Source organism: Diplotaxodon limnothrissa, linkage group LG20 (assembly GCF_057381915.1).
Source record: "Diplotaxodon limnothrissa isolate DT_005_m linkage group LG20, D_limnothrissa_male_GT1.1, whole genome shotgun sequence".
NCBI lineage: Eukaryota > Metazoa > Chordata > Actinopteri > Cichliformes > Cichlidae > Diplotaxodon > Diplotaxodon limnothrissa.
In genome coordinates this window covers 32,873,890-32,888,256 of record NC_140615.1, presented here as the reverse complement: position 1 = coordinate 32,888,256, position 14,367 = coordinate 32,873,890, and the positions used below count along the sequence as shown (strand labels likewise).

The window sequence follows — 14,367 nt, the reverse complement described above, 5'->3', positions numbered from 1 at the left end:
GGACCGCAGGGCGGCGCACTTACTAACATTTAAAACATGAAATTAACTAAGCAGTAACATAACACTCCCCGCCTGGGATTATAACAATCCCACATTAAACTGTCAGTCACTAAACTTTTCGGGGGACAGCAGCAAAACCACTTCTGTTACAGGACGACAGAAAGTCTTCTTATCGCCTGAGTGCGAAGTAGTTACTTCGACTTTCCGGACAAGTCCATCGTTCCCTGGGAAAGTCTTGGTTATGATACACATGGGCCAATCGCCCCTCTTCACCTGAATGTCTTTGAGCAGAACGATGTCTCCTTCCTTGAGACTTTGTTTCTTGTCCTGCCATTTGTGTCGCAACTGAAGAGTATGAAGGTATTCCCGTCTCCATTTGGACCAGAACATGTCAGCGAGACCTTGTACTCTTCTCCATTGTTCTTTCAGAAATATCCCCTTTCCAAAGTCACCAGGGGGTGGCGCTGCTGAGTCTGGTTTCATCGTGAGCAGCATCGACGGCGTGAGGATGAGGGGTGACTCAGGATCGGTGGACACAGGAATCAGGGGGCGAGCATTCATGATGGCACAGACTTCTGCCATGAATGTTGACAACAGTTCATGTGTTAGTAGTGTTCTTTTGCAGTCCTGTAACATAGAGTCGAGGATTCGCCTCGCAATCCCAATCATCCGCTCCCAGGCACCGCCCATATGGGATGCATGAGGTGGGTTGAAGATCCATGAACAGTTTTGTTTGCTTAAGTAGCCTTCGACATCCTTGACTGACATGTTCGATCCGTCCATTTTCAGTTCCCGAGAGGCGCCGATAAAGTTCGTACCGCAATCCGATCTTAGTTGTCTTGCTGGGCCTCTGATTGCAAAAAGTCGCCTTAAAGCATTTATAAAGCTGTCTGTGCTCATTGATTCGATCAACTCGATATGGACTGCTCTTGTTGACAGACATGAGAACATCACGGCCCACCTTTTAGAGCTAGCTTGTCCTCCTCTCGTGCGCCGGGTTACAATGTCCCATGGCCCGAACACGTCTACACCCACATATGTGAAGGGGGGTGCAACTTGCATTCGTTCAGATGGTAAGTTTCCCATTTGCTGACATTCCGCTTTTCCTCTCAATTTCTTGCATGTGACACACTTAAAAAGCACTGTGCTGATAGCCCTTTTGGCTCCTACCATCCAGAATCCTGCAGCTCTAATGGCACCTTCCGTGAAATGTCTTCCTTGGTGTTTCACAGTCTCGTGATAGTGCCGTATTAAGAGCGTTCCCAAGTGGTGTCGGGCAGGGATGATGAGAGGGTGAGTGGTGTCGATACCCAGTTCAGATTGTATGATTCGGCCTCCAACTCTTAAGAGTCCATTGCTATCTAGAATAGGATGCAGTTTCCAAAGACTGCTTGAGGGGGGAATAGGGATCCCTTCCTGAATACACTTTATTTCCTTTTCGTAGCACTCACTCTGAACGCTCTTTATGATACAGACCTTCGCATTTTCCAATTCTTCCACTGTGGGTTGACAGAGATGCCAACCACGACAGCTGGATGCTTGGTTGGATCGACCAAAGGAACGAGCAATGTGGGTCAAGCGGGCAACTGCTCTGAGGAGAGGACTGTAGTTGGAAAACCTCTCAAGATGGGATGAACTTACTGTTGACCTTGCGATTTGTGTCAGATTTGTTGTCACCAGCGGACGTATTTCTGTATCAAGAGTGGGATCCACAAGGTCAAACGTGACTGGAGATTGCGACTGTGCGGACGGTTTGAGGAGAAAGGCTGGCCCTTTAAACCATGTTGTGCTGCTCAGTTGCGCTGCTGCAACGGAGCGGGACCCATGATCTGCTGGGTTGAGTTCGGATGGAACGTGCCTCCACTGGTTGGAGCATGTTGATTGGAGGATGCGTTGGACCCTGTTATGCACGTACACATAAAACCTTCGTGACTGATTGTGGATGTAGCCTAGCACGACTTTACTGTCAGTGTAGTACTCAATGCCGTCAAACATGATGTCTATTTCTGCTACTATCAGCTCCGCAACTTCAACTGCAAGCACTGCAGCACATAACTCTAGTCTTGGAATTGTGAGGCCGGCTTGAGGAGCTAGCTTTGTTTTTCCAAACACAAAGCCGATTTCTGTTTTGTTCGAAGTAGACAGTTTGATGTAAGCGACAGCTGCAATGGCTTTCACGGATGCATCAGCGAATACACAAAGTGTTTTGGTTTGGGCGCCAGATGTAGAGAGAGAAGTGTAGGGGCGTGGTATTTGGAGATCTTCTAAATCTTGAAGTGAGTCCTTCCAATTGCTCCACTCTGCCTTCATGTTGTCTGGGAGTGCTGCATCCCAGTCGTCCGTCAAGCTGGTAAGTTCTCTAAGAATCAGTCTGCCTTGAATTGTGATTGGAGCGAGAAACCCCAGAGGGTCGTAGAGACTGTTGACAGTAGAGAGGACACCTCTACGTGTGAAGGCCTTTTGCTCATTGTCAACTTTGAATGTGAAGGTGTCTGTGTCAACATTCCACAGCAGCCCCAAACTGCGTTGCACTGGCGAGTCTTGAGCACACAGGTCTAAGTTTCCAATGTTTTTTGCCCTGTCCTCTGGTGGGAAAGCTTCTAGGACTGTAGGGCGGTTGGAGATTACTTTGTGTAGTCTGAGGTTTGAAGAAGCAAGAGCCCGTTGAGCTTGTTGGAGAACTTGTATGGCCTTTTCTTCAGTAGGAAATGACTTGAGAGCGTCATCGACATAGAAATCTCGCTCAATGAATGTCCGCACCTCAATCCCAAAATCTAGCTCACCAGTCGCTGCTGCTTTCTTCAACCCATATATGGCGACAGAGGGGGAGGGACTGTTCCCAAAAATGTGCACTCGCATGCGATACTCTATAACTTCAGATGACATGTCGTTATCTTTGTACCACAAGAAGCGGAGAAAGTCTCTGTGGCTCTCTTTGACAACAAAACAGTGGAACATATGTTCAATGTCCGCTGTTATGGCCACCTGCTCCTTTCTGAATCTTATGAGCACCCCAACAAGACTGTTGTTGAGGTCGGGGCCTGTTAGCAACACGTCGTTGAGAGAGACTCCTTCATGTGGGGCGCTTGAGTCGAACACGACCCTAATTTTGGCGGGTTTCTTTGGATGGTAAACCCCAAACAAAGGGAGGTACCAGCATTCCTGGTTCTGACTGAGAGCTGGTGCCACTTCAGCATGTCCTCTGGTAAGCATGTTCTCCATAAACTCCAGAAAGTGTGTTTTCATTTCAGGTCGTTTTTCAAGAGTGCGCCGGAGTGACATAAGGCGATCGTAGGCTAGTTGTCTGTTGTTCGGGAGCCGTTGTCGAGGCGATCGAAAAGGCAGAGGACCAACCCAGCTATTGTCGCTGCCCTGATAGAACTCTGAGTCCATTATTTGGAGAAACTGCATATCCTCAACTGATGGTGCAAGTTTGTGATCATCCGCTGTTCGTGTGAAGACCTGCTGACCAATGCTGTCCACATTACATCCTGACACAGGAAGGCTTGGGAGGCTGTGACTGCGCTCAGGAGCTTTGGTAAATGTCTCTTTAACAGTTATTTGACCGTTGCATGGCTGAAAATGGCTTGCACGGCCATTCTCCAGTATGAAAGTCTTATAGCTGTTCACGTGTGGGGGTCTGTGCACTCCATCGAGACAGATGTCACCTACCACGACCCAACCCATGTCGAGTCTCTGAGCAAATGGGGCGTCGTCTGGGCCGTTTATCTGCTCCCGGACTTTGTGGACTCGAAGCATGTCTCGTCCCAGCAGTAGTAGTATGTCAGCATTTGGGTCTAATGGCGGGATCAAGTTGGCAATCTGTCGTAGATGGGCGTGGTGTTGGGCAGCTTCTGGAGTTGGTATCTCAGAGCGGTTATCTGGAATTTCGTTACATTCGAGGAGTGTTGGCAGAGGAAGACTTGCCTTTCCATTCACTGACTCTACTATAAAGCCAGAAGCACTTCTCCCTGATACTCCTGTGAGTCCGGCACACGTCTTTAACATGTACGGGCGACTCTCTCCTTGGACCTGAAAAACATCAAAGAACTGGGAACGTGCCAGCGATCGATTGCTCTGATCGTCCAAGATTGCATACATTTTCTTTGTTTGATCTCTGTGTCCAGCAGGGTATACATTCACTAGTGTGATTTTTGAACATTCTCTGGCGCTCACTCCTTCCCCACACACCTCAGTACACCGAGACGTGACTTCTTGGGTGTCTGCTTTGTCTCTCTCCCCGCCTTGCTGTGGGGAAGGGGGCGATTTAGACTCCCATGGTGCTGGACCTGGGTGGAGGGCAGAAATGTGATTTTTGCTGTCACACTCAGTGCACGTGGTTTCTGATTCACAGTTCTTGGCTAAATGGTCAGTAGATGAGCAGCAGCGAAAGCAGACGTTTAATTTTTTGAGGATCTGTTTGCGCTCTTCCAAGGGTTTCTCTCTGAACCCTCTGCACCTTTTCAGAGGATGAGGCTTGCTGTGAATTGGGCACTGTTTATTTGGATTCACAGCATACTTAGACTTTTCTGCATCTGCCTTGTCCTGTACTTGAGTTTTGTGAACAGATATGGGTCCTTTGGAGAACCTTTCGTGCATGTGTCTTCGTTCTGATGTTATGGGTTGGTTAGGGCTGTGGACGCTGAAGCTAGGGTCAGTTCGTGTTCTGGCTTCAGTGCGAATGAAGTTGACAAACACAGTAAAGGGGGGAAAGCTGACGCCATAATCGTGCTTGTACCTTGAACCAATATTCATCCACCTTTCTTGTAGATTGTACGGCAATTTTTCGACTATCGCTTGGATCCCTCTTGATGTGTCTAAGTAGGTCAAGCCAGGTAAGTAACCGTCCAACTTGGCTGTCTCTAGCTCTAACATTAGGTCGGCAAGATCACGGAGTCTATAAGGCTCTTTAAGTGTGATTTTAGGGAAGCTGTAGACCTTTTGAAAGAGAGCTTGCTCTACAGCTTCTGGGGAGCCATATATTTCTTCAAGTCTGTCCCAAGCCATAGCTAAACCAACTTCAGGGCATCTGATATTGACAGCTCTCATTTGTTTGGCTTGTTTAGCTGAATCTTTACCAAGGTAGCGCACCAGCAAATCCAGCTCTTCTCCTGGTGAAAGGTCTAACCCTGCTATTGCGGTTTTGAAAGATGATTTCCATGCCCAGTAACTCATGGGTTGGTCATCAAAGCTGGTAAGGCCTGTAGTAATGAGCTGGCTGCGGGCTAGATATTTGGCGAGGTCGTAAGTGTGTTGGCTCGGGGCATGTTCATTGCCCTGAGTATAACTGGATTTATATGGTGTCTGAACAAGAGGTGTAAACTCTTTGTAGTTGGTGGATGGGGGCTTGTACAGTTCGTTATGAGTAGCAGCACAGTTTGCTTTGTTTCCTTCTTTTATAGCAATTTCTTGAAAGGCGGGTGTAGGGTCTTTGTATTCAGTTTTTACTGGGGCTGTTGATTCTGCTGCATTGATAGCTGTTTGTTCCAAAACATACTGCGCAGTGCGTTTTTCTTTGCTCTCAGATAGGGGTGGCCCATAAGCTACACTGCGTGTTTCGAAGCCTAATTCAAGTAGACCAGCTTCTAAAGAATTAGCTTCTGCTATGGCAGCTTCCTTCTCTTGTTCCGCTCTCAGCGCGTCAAGAGTAGCTTGTAAGCGTGCTTGCTTGACTTTAATTTCTATTTCTTTCTTTGTATATGAGGCTCTTGTTTGGGCAGCTTCAGCCTTTGCTCTTGCTCTGAGCAGTTCAATGCTAGCTGACGAACCTGCTCTTGATGGTGGTTTGTGGGAACGGACTGACTCTGTCTCGGCTTTGGAGGATTTACTTTCAGACATTTTGGATTTGTTGTATTTTGATTGTGTCCGCCCGTATACTTTACTTAGCTTATAGGATGGTTGTAGCTCCACGCGGTGGCTTCTGTAGCTATGATGTTTGCTGTGGTGCTGTCTTTTCACTGTAAATGGCCTCGCTAGAAGTCTGACTAGCTATCCACACAGCTAAACATGAACCCAGGAACTCCAGACAATAGATGAGATCTTGAGAAGTTTACTGGTTCTTTCATTTTGTGAAACTGTAACAATAAAACATATGTGGAAATGTACATTAATAATCTGTACTGTTAACAACAACATGTGCCAATGATCTAACAATGCATTCGAAGAGCTAACATGACGATTAGCACCGTTAATTAGCATATGAACTGGCGATCTCATTTACATATGAATAGCACATAGAAAACTTGCTAACTGTGGTCCATCACACATAAAGACAGCACTTTGAATGCCTCGTTGCTTTACCATTGAGTACTTACAGACAATGCTTTAACAAACACCCAAAGAAGGACACGAATGTGGAGCAGCCATCTTGAAGCAGCATCGCAAGCAAACATGAACTTCCTGTCTAACTCTTCTTCTACTGTCACAAAATATCGACTTAAAGGGACCGCAGGGCGGCGCACTTACTAACATTTAAAACATGAAATTAACTAAGCAGTAACATAACAACAATTTTACATCAGATGATGCTGAGTGATAAATGTATGAAGCCTAAATCCTGTTATACCAAATCAAAACAGCCATTCAGCTCACAAGAGATGCAGGTAAAATTAGTGAAATTAAAGTAGAGGTCTGTAAGTAGGTGTGGAATGTTTTTGCCTTCCAGATCCAGAAATAAGTTGAATTTTTTTTATATATTTGTTTATTTTTTAATTTTAAAGCTGCAAGTAGTGAAGACAGTGCTGGATTCAAGAATGATAGCAACAACATAAAAGTCCCATCAATGACTTATGTGAAAGATCATAGTACCATGAGTCAAATTCAGCCCACCTGTGCAATGAGATTATGATGAGTCACCACATTACAGTGAAACCTGCAGCCGGAGTGGACAGGGAGATACCAGGGAAGTGAAACTCCTGCTTGGTGACAGATGCAGCGATGTACTTCCATCATAGAGTAATTTAAAACTGTGAAATCATCAGAAATATGTTTGGGGATAATTATTTAAGGAGTTTGTTTCTGGATCAGAGGAAAGGACCGGAGGAACTATCAATATATGTTCAGTGTCTGTTCAGTTTTCATCATTAATACGGTCATTTGTTGAATGTATACTTTGCTTTGTGGTTATTTAATGAGGAAATAGAGGAATGAAAGCTTTAGGGAATTTACGCAGCGACCGTTAATTATAACTTCTAGCACACGTGCGTGCGTAAAGTGGATGGCTGGGCGCGCACACAAGCAGCATATCACTGCGGAACAGATATTGTCAGACGCGTTATTTGGAGTGGGAGTGAAGGCTATGGACGATTTATCGACTGATCCCCTCACGCACTGGATGGTCTACTTTTTTCTGATCCACGAGCTTTTAATAAAGTCTACCTGAAAATGAGACGCATAGAAAACAATCGGTGATTTTCGTGTTTTTCAGGTTTTTTTTGTGGGGGGGTTTCTTCAAAAGAAGATTTAGACTTTAAAGGGATTCTGCTTTTTTGTTTGTGTTTCACTTGGATATGGCACATCTTTGGATCCAGTAAGCGAATTTTACAGCGTCAGACGCGTCTGCAGCGGGGGAGAGCAGTGGAGGGACACGGAAACTTGTGTGGTGCAGGAGACGGTCTCTGAATCTGCGCTGCCACAGTTGTCACAGACAGAGAAGAGCCATGGTTACTTCACTCCTACTGATGCTCAGCTGGACTGTGATCTCTGAGGTTGTGAGAGCTCAGAATGACACGGAACCGATCGTCCTGGAGGGCAAATGTCTCGTGGTCTGCGACTCTAATCCGGCAACGGACTGGAAGGCTTCATCCTCTCCGCTCGGCATCTCGGTGCGCGCCGCCAACTCCAAGGTGGCTTTCTCTGCAGTCCGGAGCAACAACCACGAACCGTCGGAAATGAGCAACAAAACAAGAATAATCTACTTCGATCAGGTTAGGACCGTTTTTTGTTTTTTATTTTTTTTTCATGAACAACACTAATGACAAAAGTGGTTAAATATATATTAATAGCACTTTCAAAATCTTTCCTGTCTTTTCCATAAAATTTCCCTATGAACGAAGGTACTTGGGTCTATTGTTTTAGTACAAATATTTATCTTTAAGCCCAGTTTTGACTTTGACAGAACATGTTTGCAGCTTTAAGTATAGCTGCAGCTCAGTTTAGTTTGAAGCTGGTTTCTGGTGGCATCGGTTGGCATGTGGACACCGTTCAAGTGCACATAATCACACGCAAGCAGGCTTGAAAGTGACTGGATTATGTTTGAGGGCGGGCATCCTGCAGAGCCTGAACACGCACCCATCATTTTGCCTCAAGCTACCCCCGCCACGCACGCGCGCACTCGACTACGCGCGCCATCCACACATTCACCTACATAAATACACCCAAACAAATCAAGCAGCAGCGAAAACAACAAGAACTCGATTAGTCATGCATCGGTGGGCAGTGTAAGGTGTTTGTAACCATATCACACAACTGATCCTCTGCCCTCTCATTTACATGACATTACATAACGTGATCTTTTGGTGTCATACTGCACTACCAGAGATATGATTGGTGTGGATCATGCATGCTGTTGCCATGAAAGCAACCCATGTCAAAGGTCCTGGCTGAGTCTTAACAGGTGGAATTCAAGTGTATGAGATTCTGCAGGAGCCTTTCATGCCTACAGCGATAACCCAGTCAAGTTCACATTCCATATTATTTTAAATATTCTATGTTTATATGACCGTAGGATGAAAATATCTCCTTCATATACCAGTGTGTTCATTTTGAATTGTTTTTAACATACAGAAGTAGCCAATGTTATTTCTACTGTTTGTATCTTAATAGAAATAGTTTCTCAGTCACATTAAACCTGAACAAAAGAAATTCTCTTGTTTTTGTTGCTGCAAAGTGGAATTAATCTATAAAATCTGTTGTTGGGTTCCGGCTATCATCTAGTTTACGCATCACTTGTTTTTTTGTGGAGTTGGAAATTCACTTGCTAGGTTTAGGTCTCTCGAGAAGGAAGCCTGAATTAAATGTTTTTTGAAGTGTGTCACACTCACTTTGTGTCTGATCAGGAAAGCGACCTGGTAGCCACAACAGTGAAGTGTGCTTGGCTGATGTCCTATTTAAATATTTAATCCCAAAGCCCATTTGAAATTAAAACCTTTATTGAAGTGCTGAGTATATAAACACCTTTGTCGCATTCTTTGTTTCCTCCCTCCTTTCACAGGTTCTTGTGAATATAGGAAACTACTTCACATTTGAATCAGTATTTCTGTCCCCGAGGAAAGGAGTCTACAGTTTTAACTTCCACGTGATTAAAGTGTACCAGAGCCAAACCATACAGGTATCACTTTATGTTCATTTTACACATCTGTGCAGTTGACTCAATTGTAAAACCCCATTTCAGTGTCTGGCTGGGACAAAATATCTTTCTCTGGGACAATAAAGAAATTATTTGCGCAGGGAAGAACACCTTACTTCTGGAAAAGGGAAAACAATAAATTGCATTATTATTCCAATTTATTATTCGGACACTACCACTGACTCCAAATCCCATCACACAAAATCTCAATAGAAAAGCAGTGGCACCAACTAATACTACGAACAACTACTAATGAAGGCAAGGTGGACCTAAAATTCATTTTAAGATAATTATTTCTATTTACTTATTTATTTAATAGATTTTTGCATGTAATCTGCAATAGAAAACATTCAGCGACATTTGAAAAAAAAATGCTGTCTCACTATCAATTGATTGGATTAATTGTTTTATTCCATGAATCACCACCACCGCATTTCCACACCCACACACATTAAACAAAAAGCACAAACACCTCATACTGATATGACTTGAAAAAATGTGTTAGGTTAAAGGTTTGAATAAACCTGCTCGATGCCAAGGTTATATTTTCGGTGACTAACTAACGAGAATTTCATTTGAATTTAAAATGACCATGTTGAAATATAATGGCTTAAAATACAATTACCTCTGCAAATATTTAATTGTACAAATGCCAAAGTTCATCCGCCTTGATAAGAATATTAAGTAGCTAAAGTGAAAAAAAAAATGAACTAGGAAGGTAACACACAGTAGTTGGTGATATGCATCATTGCTGCTCTTGGTTTTCTCAGATACACGTGCTACATTCCCATGTCAGTGCATTTGTTTCACTAGTATCATGAGCCTTTGTATTGCCTCAGTTTGAAGCTTCTTAATAAGTAATTTGCTGTCAAATTCTGATTTTAGGTTAATCTGGATCACACTATCTCACCTAGTGATTCCTCCATTAAAGTATTATGATGAAGATGATTTTAAGGGAGAGATTTTATCCCCATCAGCACACATGATTTTCTTTGGTGCGATAACAATTTTTTGGAGGATTCTGATAGGCAAAATTCATGTGTCTATGAGCACATCTGTAACCAATTTGCTTGATGTTCCTTTGCCCCCAGCTATGCTGCTTAGAACAGAAAACAGGAAACTAGTGCAGCATTTCTTCCCCCTTACAATTTTGGTTGTTTGAGAGTTAGTAACACCCGAGTTTGCATTACTGGCAAGCCAGCGTTCTTGTAAAAGCAAAAGAAAAATTAATGTTGCTAAAAGTTTTGTTTTTCTAATTTGAACATTTTTAATGTTTTACTCCTTTATTTCATTACTTTGAAGAGTAATTGTCTCTTTTTGAGTTTTGGTGGGGTATTTGATACCTTTTACTTTTTCAATAGAGCACTACAGAGAATTTTCCTTATATAAAGTGCTTTGCCAGTTGTCAGTGTATGGATGAGTAGTAACGTAACTTCTCTCAGAACCTGTAGACTGCTTTTATGTCAGAACAATATGATGTTAATTCTGGCTCTCTGATGCCTCATTTAATAAGTCTTCCACTCCAATAGAGTGACAACAGTGAGCAACAATAGCAAATGTTACCTTGGAAATGAAGTCTACTAATCATCAACTAGCGCAAAACAGACTCAACTAAATTGTAGCTAGCAGACTGTAGCGTCCTTGCTTATTGAAACTGTTGCTTGAAAACTTCCTCACGAAATAACGAACTAGCGTTTACATTTAAGTAGAAACGCTAGTTGGCTAGCTTCTAAAATGATCTCGTCACTTAACAAATTAGTATTTTAATCAGGTTCACTTATACATTATATCAAAGCTGTGCAATATTACGTTGACACAAAGTACAGATAAGCTATACAGATAAAAGTATTGGACCAGACCTCTTAATAGTGTTTTCACTGCCATTGTCACAAGTGTATACAATCAAACACATAGCCGTGCAGACTGCCTTTACAAACATTTGCCAAAGAATGAGTCGTTCTACAGAATTCACTGAATTTGAATACTGCGATAGGATGCCGCTGTGGAAAAAGGTAAGTTTGTGAAAAAATTTCCCTCCAAGATATTCCACAATCATCTTTAAGTGGCATTATTAAAAAGTGGAAGCATTTAGGAATCACAACAAACCATTTAAATGACTGAGTTATAATGGTGCCTAAAAGCCACCAACACACTGACTCAGTAACTGCAGAGTTTCAAACCTCGTCTGGCATTAAAATCTGCCGGGCATCCGTTGGGCATCTTTCTTCGCCTTTAGACAATAATTCTGATGGCAAAAGAGCCAAACGGGACAGCCAAAAGGGGGAAAAAAAAAAAAATCTGCGGGGAGCTTTGTGGTATGGGTTTCCAGGGCTGAGCCGCTCCTGTAGGTGTAATGTGTAGGTAGCCCTCTAATCTCACTAATCAGCATATATCTGCCATAATTAGCATCTTCATATTTAAAGACGACTGACCACAGACAATCAATGACATTCAGTGGCATTGAGTGATAATTGGTGAAAGAACTGCTGTCAGTGCAAAGCAGACCAGTCCCAAGCTAAACTCTAGAAGAAAGTCAGCTTTTAAATAAAGTTAACTTTATTTAACTTTGCAACAGTTCCTTGATGGTTGCAGCAACTACCATTAACACAAAAATGATAGTGCTGATTGACACATGACGAGGTGCTAAAAACATTAGAGGATAAAGCGATCCAAAAGGCAAAGTGCTCCTAAAGTCAATTTTGCACTGTTTGTTAGCCACTGTAGCTACCTTATAAAACACATGCAGATATAATCTCATGTACATCTCAATGTTGCCTTTAAAAAATATTCACTGCTGCAAAAGGGGTTAAAAAAAAAAGGAGAAAAGACTTTATATTCCTCCCTCTTCCACTCTGTACACAGTAAGTGCACTTAAGTGTTTGTATAGTGGGTTTAACATTACCGTCTCCATGTAAGAGGTCAAGTGACATAATTACAAATAAGAAATAAACTATGCTGACCCACATCTTAGATTCCGTTTTTCCTGCTGTACTCTTGCTAATTGTTACTTCTGTTGGATCATCCAGGTGAACTTGATGTTGAATGGGAAACCAGTCATCTCTGCCTTTGCGGGTGACAAAGATGTAACTCGCGAGGCAGCCACTAATGGAGTTCTGCTCTATCTTGAAAAAGAGGACAAAGTCTACCTAAAGCTGGAGAAAGGAAACCTAGTTGGTGGATGGCAATACTCAACATTTTCTGGCTTTCTTGTGTTTCCTCTGTAAAAAAAGAAAAAAACAAAAGAAAAAAGAAAAAAAGATTGTAAGCTTACTGACTTCTTCATAATGTGTTGTCACAGTATAATCAAAACATTGCTGCTGCATCAGTTGGATCTTGCCAAAATGTTGAAAAATGATAGATGGAAATGGATCCCAACATAGAGAGGAAAATAAGACTTTGGAAATGGTTCACGTTCGCTGGAAGTGCTGTGTCCCCGTCCAGATGAAAGAGAGACTTGAAATGTTCCCTATCGCTACTGTATGTTCCTGTCACTCAAGCAGCCTCAGAGAGGAACACTAAAACATCTCAAAAGTACTTTTCAGACTTTCACTTGTCGGAATATGTTTAGCATACTGATGTTTTTTCCCATGACAGCGGTTGCATTCAAAGACATCTGCCTTTTGAGAGTAAACCGTATGCCTGTTACCTGTGTAGCTTGTCATCAACCAAGTATTTGTATTGCTAAGTAATGGGGAATGTCTTTTCTGGACCAAATTGTTCCAGGATACGTGAGGGATAGCAGTAATGTAGGTCACCGATTGCCTAAAACAATGCTATTGGAAATTCCTTAATCAAACAAAGTAATTTAAAATTGATTTAAAAATTGCTGAAGTGGCCACAAGCCACATCACCTCGCAGGCTTAACCTTCAGAATTTTACTAAACGAGGCCCACGAACACAGAAAATTACCACAAAGGGCTTTAAATTACCATGAAGAGAAAAAGATCAAATGATCCACAAAGACATGCAGCTAAACCACAGTAGCACAAAAAGATACAAAATGAGCACAAAACATACAAATAAACAAAAACAAACTGATTGAAAGGACACACAAAGAAAATGTGAGGAGTCTGCTTTCAGTCGGATCTCATTCCTGGCACATTGACGCTCAAGTTGTGAGATAAGTACAGGGTGTCCTTTGGTGTAGTGACGCATCAGGTCACAGGGGCTTGTTTAAAAGTGAAACCATGATGTTTTTCTATACCTAACTGAGTTTTGGTAGCTAAACTTAATCGATCAACAAGCGAAAACAGAATAAAACACATTTGTCAGGGAAATATGATTCATGCCAACTGTTTTAATAGGACACTTTCTTCTCCGTGTTCAGTTACGCCGGGCAGTCAGACTTATTTCAGGTAGGAATTTGGCTTTCAACCACAATGAAAGCAAGACAAATCTAATAAAACAATTCTTTTGCATTAATCTTTTTGCTGTGAAGCTCTCCTTTTGTTTGGTGGTATTTTGCTTTTGACCCTCTGTAGAAGCCAAAAGTTTCGTGCTGTTTATTTCAGCACAAGCTTAAATTAAGAAACGAGAGCTTTTAGTCAACAATAGGAAGAAGTAAAAGTCCTTAAAGGTTTCTTTAGGTGAGTCAGCAGAAGGACCATTAATGATTGCTTTCAGCTGCTTTTGTCTCCAAGGCTCTCTCAACCAATCTGCTTTCAGCAGTGTGCAGCCGAGGTGGCGGTTGATTGCTTCAGCTTTCCATCACTCTTCCTGTGATTACCGCGCAGATCTCAGAAGGCGCAGAAATCCTCTGCTGCCTGGGCCTTTTGTTGTGCCCTGTGTGTAACTTCTTATATCTTGTGATGGAAGCTTCTGGCCGGTTGCCTTTACAAGAAAGGCTTTATGGTCAAAAACACTCCCTATTCTGTCCTGTACGAGATCCTGGTATCCCGAACCAACTCTATGCCTTTATTTTTTGTCTTTTATTTGAATTTTAAATAAAGGACTATTTTTTTTTAAGTAAATGCATGATGTTTGTTAAGTTGACCATGCTAAATAGTCAAGATAACATAATA

The 14,367-nt window shown here is 42.5% G+C and overlaps 1 protein-coding gene across 1 annotated transcript; it reads left to right on the top strand.

Moving 5' to 3' along the window:
• Positions 1-7,658: 7,658 nt before the first annotated feature.
• Positions 7,659-12,570, top strand: cbln4 (cerebellin 4 precursor). Its single transcript, XM_085344350.1, has 3 exons — positions 7,659-7,925; positions 9,212-9,328; positions 12,373-12,570. Exons 1-3 carry the CDS (start codon positions 7,659-7,661, stop codon positions 12,568-12,570), a joined length of 582 nt encoding a protein of 193 aa, XP_085200476.1.
• The last annotated feature ends 1,797 nt before the right edge of the window (positions 12,571-14,367 follow it).